The sequence below is a fragment of the Phalacrocorax aristotelis genome, chromosome 4, assembly GCF_949628215.1.
Source record: "Phalacrocorax aristotelis chromosome 4, bGulAri2.1, whole genome shotgun sequence".
NCBI lineage: Eukaryota > Metazoa > Chordata > Aves > Suliformes > Phalacrocoracidae > Phalacrocorax > Phalacrocorax aristotelis.
In genome coordinates this window covers 36,091,797-36,103,566 of record NC_134279.1, presented here as the reverse complement: position 1 = coordinate 36,103,566, position 11,770 = coordinate 36,091,797, and the positions used below count along the sequence as shown (strand labels likewise).

The 11,770-nt window shown below is 42.1% G+C and overlaps 1 protein-coding gene across 1 annotated transcript; it reads left to right on the top strand.

The window, feature by feature from the left end:
• The first annotated feature begins 204 nt into the window (after positions 1-204).
• On the top strand, positions 205-5,614 carry FGG (fibrinogen gamma chain). The gene is made up of 10 exons (XM_075090983.1): positions 205-348; positions 440-484; positions 936-1,119; positions 1,227-1,320; positions 2,314-2,444; positions 3,102-3,235; positions 3,334-3,518; positions 4,222-4,499; positions 4,843-5,015; positions 5,387-5,614. The coding sequence occupies exons 1-10, from the start codon at positions 274-276 to the stop codon at positions 5,399-5,401; spliced, it is 1,314 nt and encodes a 437-aa protein (XP_074947084.1). The 5' UTR covers positions 205-273; the 3' UTR covers positions 5,402-5,614.
• The last annotated feature ends 6,156 nt before the right edge of the window (positions 5,615-11,770 follow it).

The following is an 11,770-nucleotide window of genomic DNA, read 5'->3' as shown; positions in this document are numbered from 1 at the left end:
CCTTCCCATCTCCCCTGAGACCTCCTGGCTTGAGCAGAGATCAAGTGGATAAGTGGGAAGCAGGTTCTGAAAATGGGAGGAGTAAGAGATCTGTGCAAATTCTGGGAATCCACCTCAAACCCCTACCCCACCTCTTCCCACCACCTCCCGGTGCCCGCCCCCAGCTTCAGCCTGCTCCCTTAAACCACTGCCGCCCTGTGCTGGGTTGAACATTTTCGGCTGCTGACCGCACAACTCAACACTGAGCAGTCGGCAGCGCCCGGTGGGACAGACATGATGGTGCTGAGGTTATGCAGCTGGGCTCCCCTGGGGCCTCTCCTCTCCCTGCTCTTTTCTGCCAGCATGGCGGTAAGTGGAGAGACAATGTTAGAAAACACATTGGCGTGGAAAGCACTGTCTGGAAAAATTCACTGAAAATGGTCTTCTTTCTTCTCTTCAGTACATTCCTACCAGAGAAAACTGCTGCATATTGGATGAAAGATTTGTAAGTATCTGAACAATTTTATTTTATCTTAGGAGTCTAATTAAAGCTTTCCTACGCTGATTATTAACTACCATTATCACTTGTAGCTTTATTTGAACTTCATTGTTATTTTTGATACTTACTAAATGCACTGTGGTTAAACCCATTACCTATTAACAGAGCTATATGCTTGGTGAAAATGTAGGAGAGGCTGCGCTGTTGACAAAAGCATATATCAGAAGATGCTACAAGTAACAGCGTGCACCATTTTCTTGCTGTGTGTGTATGTACACACAGTGTGAAACTAAACTGCCTCTGTAAATTCAGATACTGCAGACAGAGTGGCAAATGCCTCCCCTTTTTTATCCACAAACGTTTGTGTAAGTGGTGCCTGAAAGTCTCCCTGCCCAAATATTCTGCTCTGCTTTTTTTGCTCCTAAAACATTGCCAACTATTATTCTTTCCTCTTTAGGGTAGCTACTGCCCAACGACCTGTGGCATTGCAGATTTCTTTAATAAATACCATCTCACTATGGATAATGAACTGCAGGAAATGGAGAGAATTTTGCGGCAAATTACTAACTTCACAGGAACAACAGAACATTTGATTCAACACATCCAAAGCCTCTATCCTCCAGAGAAGCCGACACTACCAAGTGAGAATATAAAAATAACTGCACAGCTGAAAAGTATATTTTATGTAGTTTTCTTGTTTTTTAATTTTTCTAACTGCAATAATTTTATACCTTTGTCTGTTTTACAGGTTCAGTTGCTGATTTTACTCAAAAGTCCAAGAAAATAATTGAAGAAATTATCAGATATGAAAACACTATTTTGTCTCATGAAAGTACTATACAGTAGGTATCTTACACTTTTTATATCACTTGACAAGCCAAATAATTTTCTTTCTGTTCTTTTATCAAGTGCAGCTAAGGCTCCCTCAGAAAGGTATTTTGTTCCCACGTGGACTGTTGTGCACACTGACATTAGTAGCTGCCTCATAAGACATAGAAGGATCATGAGGATCTGATATTGCATTCTCTGTTCATGTGCATAAGCCATTAATTGTGCAAGAAGTGCAAGATAAAAATGGGAGGGAGCATGGTGATATTTTTATTCTTTTGCTGTGCCAGCTACTCCAAAAATTTTTTTCATCATCCTTGGAAATTTTATTAAAATGAGGTTGTGCTGTAATGCAGAGTGTGTGGAATATTTGTACAATCATTCACTCTGGCTAATTTTGCTGCATATATCCATCAAAATCAGCTCAGTTATATTGACATAAATCATAAATAACTATAAACTCGGTGGTAGTCTTTTTGTAAATTGACATTGCAAATAAAATTGAAAACATCATTAACTTTTCTAAATCTTAAGGATATGTTTTTTGACCTGAATGTAGAAAAATCTCCACTTCTGAAACATTGTATCAAATATGATTTAGACAGCCTGACATTTGCAGCAGTATATTTGCAGCATTTATGTTTTACAAATGCATCCATAATTAAGCAGGAATAATTTATCGTTTACTTCAGGAGAACAAAGAAGAATTTTCCATAGAGTTATATTCATACATTAATTACTGGCTTGAGCTTTGCTGATTAGAGTCAAGTCAAGTCAAGTTTTGCGTAATATGAAGTGCATGCTTTCCCATTTTGATTGGTTTCCTCAACTTTAAATATCAGTGCTAATAGAGGCATCCCCTTTTACAGGGCTGTATGGAGCAGCATAGAATCATAGAGTCGATAAGGTTGGCATGCTACATAGGTGAGGCATGTGTGCAGGGAAATGTGTATTACATATTCAGAAACAGCTGAAAAAACAAGCCATTTTTATGTCTCTCTGTCCAGACAGTTGACAGATACGTATATATTGAACAGCAACAGGATCACACAGCTGAAACAGAAGATCACCCAGCTTGAGGCACACTGTCAGGAGCCATGCAGAGACACAGCTGAAATAGAGGACGTGACTGGAAGAGGTGCGCTAAATGCTTCCTGTATGGTGAAGGGTTAATTCAGTTACCAGTATCGCCAACTGGCATCGTGGCAATGAGTTATTTGTAATCTTACATGCCATATACTTCTGCAAAGGTATATAAGACTGCAAGTTATGAAAACAGTGCTTGGATCAATGTAAGTCCTAGGTAGATGCTCTGCAAACAGCGCATTCAAATGGTCAGGAGTCTTGCTTGCTCCTTTGGCCTTTTTGGCCAAAATACAATTATCCCAAAATGTATGCTAAACATGAGGGACATGAGGAGAGTTTCTAGAACAAAAGACAAACAGAAGGTAATTCATTATCACATTTCTACTGAGTCACCTGAAAAAAAATTTGTTTCATTAGCTCCAAAAATGCCATTTTTTTCTGTAGAAATTAATGCAACAACTGTATTTTACATTTAAGTTGCTTAAGCTGTATGTGAGGCTAAATTCCTCCTCATCTTACACAAGTCCTGTGAACATTAGTAGGATTTTATGGCAATGACGTTAAAGTATCTGGATTAAATAGCTAACTTTGCAATAATGACGTTTAGATGAATTCTATTTCTTGCATTAAGAAAGTTACAATATCAAATAAATGGAAGCATAGAACTGTAGCTAGATTAATAATGATCCTCTGAATATCTTTACTTCAGATTGTCAAGACGTTGCAAATAAAGGTGCCAGAAAAAGTGGTCTGTACTTTATCAAGCCTCAAAGAGCCAAGCAGTCATTCCTAGTCTACTGTGAGATTGACTCGTATGGCAACGGCTGGACAGTATTACAGAGGGTATGCCACTTATGTAGTATTACATTGAGCAAGCTTAGTGCTGTTTACATAACTCTTTGATAGAGGTTTTTTGGGGGTTCTGGTTTTTTTTTCCCCAGAGACTGGACGGGAGCGAGGACTTCAAGAAAAATTGGGTTCAGTACAAGGAAGGATTTGGACATCTGTCTCCAGATGACACCACTGAGTTCTGGCTGGGCAATGAAAAGATTCATTTAATAACTACACAGTCCACTCTGCCATACACCTTACGAATAGAACTGGAGGACTGGAGTGGCAAAAAAAGGTACTTGCTCATGATGCTTCTGAAAATGACAGCTTAAAACCTACTGCTCCCACTGCTGCATCAGTTTGTACAGATCTCTGAAAAAATTATGAGCCCTTAGAGACTGCTAACATGCATAGGGCGCTGCATTGGCAGTGTGTGTAACTTGCTGCCAGGCACACATGCATGTCTGAAGGCCACGTGCTGGCAGCTCTAGTTTATTTGGCAGAAGGAATCTCTTCTCTTCAAGTTTCTTTACATCTTATGCATCTTATGGACTAGACGGTGGTTGTAGGCCCCTTCCAACTGAACTATTCTATTCTATTCTATTCATGTGTTGCATTCTCCAGGAGGGCTTACTATCCTTGCTATTTCTTGAGAAATCTGCTCTTTTCTCCCACCAAGAATTTCCTCATGACCTAAGTAAGCCTAAGCAAGCCTAAGCAAGCCTAAGCATTATGAACCTGGGAGATATATTTATATATTGTGCATCTTTCATACATCACTGAAGATGAGTGGTCAGAAAACATGTCTGATGCTGGAGAACAAAATTTGGTTGGATGTGTGCCATTGAACTGAGGAACACAATCATGCAAAATCAATTCCTTTCAAATGGCTAGGATGCCATATACGCCTTTGCTGCAGTGCTGACATATCTATTTTTCAGTTGTGTATGTACTGGGAATGCAGCATGCTCATATTCACTGTTATCCTTTGTTAACAGCACTGCTGACTATGCTGTATTCAAAGTGGGAAGTGAAGAAGACAAGTATCGACTCACTTATGCCTACTTTCTTGGTGGTGAAGCTGGGGATGCCTTTGATGGCTTTGATTTTGGAGACGACCCAAGTGACAAATCCTTGACCTATCATAATGGCATGCAGTTCAGTACCTATGATAATGACAATGATAAGTATGCTGGCAACTGTGCTGAGCAAGATGGATCTGGATGGTGGATGAATAGATGTCATGCCGGCCACCTCAATGGCAAATATTATATAGGTAAAGTATCTTCTAAATACTTATAAGCCAGGACACCATGTTTCAGTGACAAATTAAAATGGGTCACTTTCATTGAGTATGTTTTGCCATCTGGTTTTTCCGAAGCTGGCGTAGCCCATTCTTTCCAATGACTGAAAACACCAGCAGTAGGACTTATGTCTGCTCTCCAGCCCTAAGTGGGAGAATTAGCCTGAGAGAAGCAAACTAACAGGGGAAGGGCAATGAGTGGGGCCTGTTAGGATGCCCAGGAATGCAACGGAGGTGTTAGTACCAGAAAAATGAATGAACATATTTACTGCTTTAGAAAGCAACTAACTGTTTTGCTCCAACTGATATTTTTCAGGTGGTGAGTATACATCGAAAGATGCTGGTCCAGCTGGATTTGACAATGGCATTATCTGGGCAACCTGGCGTGACCGGTGGTACTCCATGAAGAAAACTGCAATGAAAATCATCCCATTCAACAGACTGTCATCAGGAGAAGGACAGCAGCACAACCTAGGCAGCGCCAAACAGGTTCAACCACAGGGCCGAGGAGATATTTAAAATTACAACAGAACATAGTTATAATTACAAATGCTGAGCATGGACAGTGGAAGTGTTAAGCCGACTGCATCTTAGAGAAGTTGGCTTTGTGTACCATTTTGTCACAGAAATATTTGGACTTCGAATTTAGTATACCTTCCACGTTACTGTCTCTTTTAATGGAGAGATAAATGGATAGTCTCGTGTTCAGAAATAATTCCTTGCCTTCATGTGTTTTAAATTCTACATTTTTAATTTCCAACTAGTCTAACTATGTATGAACACTATCAACATGTCTTCATAGCCTCATGTACTTCTTTCTTTAGAACAACATTAAAATGTTCTTTTTTCTTCTGTTGTAGGTTGGAGACTCATAAAGGGACAATTTCACAAAGACTGACCTGAACAGGGAAAACAAATCTTTTCTCTCTTAGACTTTGAACTTACCTAACATTACACAGTTCAGTTTTCACTGTGAAACACCATTGACTGTAAAATGTCCAAGCCTCTTGCCTGAGCAGTGCTCACCTCTGTACATGGTTATTTTTTTCTGTACAAATTCTCAATAAATTTTTGATTATTACAAGACATCTGTACTTGTTATCTGTGCTCTTCTGTTGGCCAAACAAAACTAAGTAAACTTTGTGATGGTTGGAAGGTCACCATGATCAAACTTGTTTGATTCAGTCATTCTTGAATTGCACTTCAGTAGTTCCTGCTGTTTGCTTAGAGGCGAGTGTTGGAGCCATTTCTCCTTAAAATGTGGCTTGTTTCCAAAAGTTTTCATTCTGTTTTGTGAAGAAATTGATTTGTGACATGGATCAAAGTACATAGCAACTTGAAAGAGACCTACTTTACTGCTGAGGGCTACTTAACTGAGCTTATCATGAAGTAATGAACACATTTTCAATCAGGACTTGTTAGGAAGTGTACTATCAATGACCAAGAACAGATCACAGAATCACAGAACCACAGAATCACAGATATTTCACCCCAGAGCATACCTATTAACAAGTTCCTCAAATATTACTCAGAATAAAGGTTTCATTTGCTATATAGCACATACTATTATGCTGTAAAACTGTTATTCCTGAATACCCCTTTTTGATTAATAAATATTTAAAAATTAATCTAATGTATTTATTGCCATTGTCAGACAAAAAAAATGTTTAACATTTGCAGGATAAATGAAATGTATTTCACTTGCATTTTCTTTTTCTAGATATGGTAATAATTTTCCCTGTGATTCACATGAGCAAATTCACAGCACAGATCCAGAACAGCAAAGAGTTTGCAATGCTGTATGAATGTTCTCATTCATGACGAGTGCATTTGAGGGGTGCATTAGCAAATCAAATTAGGTTTGTGGATAAATTGCTCAACAAAAAATACACTCAGAGCTAGAATAGAAATATATTTTTGTATATAGGTACATATCAAGGTGATATATTAAGAATTGAAATATTAAATGTGCCTTGGTCTTCATTTTTAGCTACTATTCAGAGGCCAGAAGTTCACCTGGTATTTCTGAATAGCAGATTCACATGCTTTATTTTAAAGACAGACAGACATCGCACTAATAAGATAGGTCTTAAAAGGCATTTATGCTGCCTCAACACTTTCCCAGTTTTGGTGCCCAGGTCTCTAGTAAGGCTGCTGCTGAGCCTCCTTCTCTGGATCTCAGTCTCCGTAGCATAACAAGCTGCTGTTTCTCTGTCATTTTTGCTGAGGTTGTTTTGACTTAGTTCCAGTTTTACGCTTAAGCCAAAGTGTAAGAGGAAGGCAGGTTTCTTATGAGTAGGTAAGAAGCCATCATTAGCATAGGTCATCATGGGGTTAACAACTGCTTGGGATGAGGGGCAACCTCTCTACGCCACTGAACCAGTATATTTGCAAGGCTCTGTTGCACCCATGCAACCAGCCAGACTGCACGGCTCACTGCCAGCCTTGACCTCCAACTCCTCACCATTTTCCTGAACATTTTTGTGCAGTTAGGCCTCTCACATTGTTCCTCATAGCTGAAGCAGTATCATTAGAGATGCCTTTGGGAAGGATGCGAGCTGAGGGTTGACAAGCCCAGTCTGATCCTGGTTCTGCACACAGCCACTTGAGTAGTGTTGGCCAAGTCCCCAAGTCCCTTCTGCTTTCTGTTTTCAGATTATCCCACCTATGACATGACTTTAAGGTTCTTATTATTTATATATTTGCAACATGGAATTAAAAAATATTCCTTCCCTCTCTGTCACCTTGACTTCTGTATCCATACTCCTCTAGGTCTGAACAGTGATTTGCCTCTCCCAGCTTAGTTTTCGGCTGCAATGATTTGTTTGATGATAATCTGTGGTAACTACACACATTTCACTGGTGTGAGGTGGCTTTTTATTGGTTGCTCACCAGAACCAAGACTGGCTTATTCTTCCAGTTGATCTGTTGATTGGTGTCCTAAGTTCTCACAAATAATTTTGAACTTTTTTTTGGAGAGGACTGTCTGCTTGAGCAGTCCGGAGGGTCAGAGAGAGCTACAGAATCCAAGAAGCCTGATCTTTCACAGAAGTTCTGTAGCAGAGCTCATCAGTGCCTCTGCAGGATCCCAGCCACAGTGATATTCTCTGGGCCTTGAACGAAGACTGACAAGATTCATGCTCTTTGGAGATTCTTTCTGCTGTTTCCAACCCTCTGTCAGAAAGGGGCCTGAAAAGCTCTCCTATTTCTTCTCTTAGAGAATAATAGTCTCAGCATTATTTTTTGCAAGTAAATATATTACAATTTGACTCAATGCCCTTTTATTGTATACTGAGAGGTCACATTTCTCTTTTCTACATCAGTCTTTATCATACACGACCCTCATACCATATCCTGTATTGCAAGTTGTCAAGTTTATAAATGTTCATTATAGGATTTGATGGCTACAGTGAGTTTGCCTTTCTTTCATACCTTGTGCTTGCAGTCACTCTTCCAAAGACCACTGTAGCACAGAACAGAGGAATTGGGAACAGAAATACTTTCTTTTTTGCATGGTCACTCCAAAGCAAAAACAAAAGCAAACAAAAAGAAAGGCAGAAGAAAAAGTGGATGGCAAAGGGATAGGGGTAGAATGAGGCAAGTAAGGTGGACAGACTGGAGGGCTTGCTGGGTCCCTCAGTCCCTGGGACATTGCATGGGAAAATGTGGGACCAGATGCTACTAACAAATTCAAAAGAGTTAAGTCGCCTGAGGAGCAGGTATGAAAAGAAAGTGCAGTAGAGACCCGGGGCTGAAGGAGAATGGAGTCTAAGACAAGGTATCTAGAGGAGGGACAGGAATGAGCAGGTAAGAGGAGGAGAAGGTACCACTTGGAAACTGGTGGTGGGGACTGGTTGTAGGACAGGAGACAGGGGCAGTGCTGTGCAAACAAGAGCTGGCTCCCATCTAGGGCACACAAACCAGGATTAAATCCCAGAGTCCCTGATTATTGCTGTGGCAACCTGCCAAAAGCAGAGCAGCTGAAATAGTAAACTGCACTTCTGTCCTTTGATCATGAATTAAAGTTAAATCCAAAGTTTACCTAGCTCTTGACCTTTAGCCTTTCAAAGAAACACAGGGAGAAGTGACTGGGTGATTGCAACATGAAAGCAAAGGTACAGGCTGAAGGTCAGGCCCAGATTCAGCCATCAACTGGAAAGCCTGAGGAGCTTCTCCTTCACCCCAGCTTCACCCAGCAATCCCCTTTGGGTGAAGCAGGAAACCCATCTTAGCTTACCTAATGTTTATGATCGGTTGTTGGCTTTTTCCAGTCCCTCTAGCCTTGGTGGCCGAGTTTTACTTGGACCAGAGCTTAAGTTTTCTGTGTTTTACGGTCACCAGAGAGCTGTGCTGTCCATCAGGGTCAGAGGAGACCTGGCACATGCTACTGCTGTGTCCAGTGTTACACTGGTAGCTGGTACCTGGGACACCACCTAGCAAATTGTCACGTCCTCTGCTTGCGTGGCTGAAAAGGCAGAAATTCTCCTGCTTGATGTGATCTGACTACTCTTTTAAGGCCTATTAAATTACAAAAGTAACGTTCAGAGGTTACTGAAGATCACGGAATCAAGCTCTTACAAATTGGGAAAGCCAGAACTAAGGTGACACTTCACATCTGAATTATGGAGGATGCTTTAGTAAGCAAGACCAGGTGAGGCACAGTTATCTCCTACTTACAGCTGATATCATGCAGAATTAGGTGCTATTCCTGCCCTCATCACCCAGTTCCTGTGGGACCAGAGGCAAGACACTCAGGTGTTTCAGAGCTGGCTGCTGGATGTTCCTCCTGGGCCCCAGTGCAGGAACAGAGCTACAGCTGCTGTCAGTGGGATCTGCACATATGGTGTGCTCTGAAGACTAACAAAATGGATCCTCAAAATTAATAACTACTTTTTGACTTAAACTTCTCACCTAGCTTCTGCAGCTGTGAAAAGGGGAAAGCTGTGCCCAGGGAATGAATGTTTGTAAAGCACTGGGGTAGCTGAGTGATAAGCACCATAGGAAAATCCTTGAAGTTTTAAACAGTCTGCAGAGCATCATCATACAATGAAAAGAGCATATAGCTCTGGGCAGTTGCTTGCCTGCTGAGCACCATCCATGCTCGATGTGAGGAGGAAGGGGTTCGGAGGAAGAAACATCACATGTGATCCTGCGGTAAAGCAGACTCCATGAGTTTATGCACAAGGAGAGCACATGACGGTTGTACCTGCAATCCTTGTGTTCCTGAGCACAGAGGTCCCAAGGTTGTGAACTGTAAGAAGAGTTTTGTATCTATCATGGAGGCTAAATCAGAGCTTGTTAGTTTGAGTGGGAAACTCTCCATGGACCCCAGTATATTTTGGATGAAGCCCGTTTTACTCTGTTCTGTAAAATAGTTAATCCTAATCCTGTAGAATCATAGAATCGTTAAGGTTGGAAAAGACCCTTAAGATCATCGAGTCCAACTGCTAATCTATCACTGCCAAGTCCACCACTAAACCATATCCTCAAGCACCATGTCTACCTTTCTTTTAAATACCTCCAGGGATGGAGACTCCACCACCTCCCTGGGAAGCCCGTTCCAATGCCTGACAACCCTTTCAGTGAAGAAATTTTTTCTAATATCCAACCTAAACTTCCCCTGGTGCAGCTTAAGGTCATTTCCTCTCATCCTATTGCTTGTTACTAGGGAGAAGAGACCGACCCCCACCTTGCTACAGCCTCCTTTCAGGTAGTTGTAGAGAGCAATAAGGTCTCCCTTCCGCCTCCCCTTCTCCAGACTAAACAACCCCAGTTCCCTCATCCGCTCCTTATAAGACTTGTGCTCTAGACCCTTCACCAACTTCGTTGCCCTTCTTTGGACACACTCCAGCACCGCAATGTCCTTCTTGTAGTGAGGAGCCCAAAACTGAACACAGTACTCGAGGTGCGGCTTCAGCAGTGCCAAGTACAAGGGCACAATCACCTCCCTGCTCCTGCTGGCCACACCACCCCTGATACAAGCCAGGATGACATTGGCCTTCTTGGCCACCTGGGCACACTGCTGGCTCATGTTCAGCCGGCTGTCAACCAGCACCCCCAGGTCCTTTTCCTCCAGGCAGCCCCCCAGCCACTCCGCCCCAAGCCTGGAGTGTTGCATGGGGTTGTTGTGACCCAAGTGCAGGACCCAGCACTTGGCATTGTTGAATCTCATACCGTTGGCTCTGGCCCAACGATCCAGCCTGTCCAGATCCCTCTGTAGGGCCTTCCTGCCCTCCAGCAGATCAACGCTTCCACCCAGCTTGGTGTCATCTGCAAACTTACTGAGGGTGCACTCAATGCCCTCATCCAGATCATCAGTGAAGACATTGAACAGGACTGGCCCCAACACTGAGCCCTGGGGAACACCATTCGTGACTGGCTGCCAACCAGATTTGACTCCGTTCACCACCACTCTCGGGGCTCAGCCGTCCAGCCAGTTTTTAATCCAGCACAGAGTACACTTGTCCAAGCTGTGAGCAGCCAGCTGCTCCAGGAGAATGCTGTGGGAGACAGTGTTGAAGGCCTTACTAAAGTCCAAGTAGACAATGTCTCCAGCCTTCCCCTCATCCACTAAGCGGGTCACCTTATCATAGAAGGAGACCAGGTTAGTGAGGCAGGACCTCCCTTTCATAAACCCATGCTGGCTGCAAGACTTCCTCCCATTGTGGTCTTTCCATCCTTTAACAATTTTATTGTCCTCTGAGCTTTTTATAATTCTTTCACAGAACTGCTGCAACAGAGTGAACAAAACTGTGTAGGACTTGGAGTGGGGAAGCATCACCAGTCTTACCCCTGCTGAAGTTAGAAGCTGAGCATTTTGGTGTGTAAGTATATTTATTATCTGCTTTGAGTTCAGGATCTGTGCTATGGGCATTTATCAACCAAACAACACAGTCATGGCTGGCTGATATTCAAACTGAGCAAAGGTAATATGTGGTCTGTTTGGACATTTGTTGTTGAAGTTAGTTGGGCTGTCTTGTTGCTGAGATCAGAAGAGGTTTGTTGCATGATAGTATTACCAGCACTGCATGGGATTCAACAGAAGACTTTACAAAGCATGTTGCAGGGAATTGAAATAAAGGAAACATCTTGTTTCAGAATGTGTACAGATAAGATAAGATTAAAGCTTACATATCACAGAAACCCTTTGTCATACAAAACCAGATCCTGGTGGTGTAGGTGTTAATCAATGTAGCACCATCTTATTGAGCTCTGCTGCTGCCTGAGGATATGACTCGCTATTA

What these genes read in the sequence shown, in the direction of transcription:
- FGG (XM_075090983.1), top strand. Translation starts at nt 274, where the DNA reads ATGATGGTGCTGAGGTTATGCAGCTGGGCTCCCCTGGGGCCTCTCCTC. An exon ending in TCTTTTCTGCCAGCATGGCG is followed by an intron (nt 349 to 439) that starts GTAAGTGGAGAG and finishes TCTTCTCTTCAG; the next exon opens with TACATTCCTACCAGAGAAAA. An exon ending in AGAGAAGCCGACACTACCAA is followed by an intron (nt 1,120 to 1,226) that starts GTGAGAATATAA and finishes TCTGTTTTACAG; the next exon opens with GTTCAGTTGCTGATTTTACT.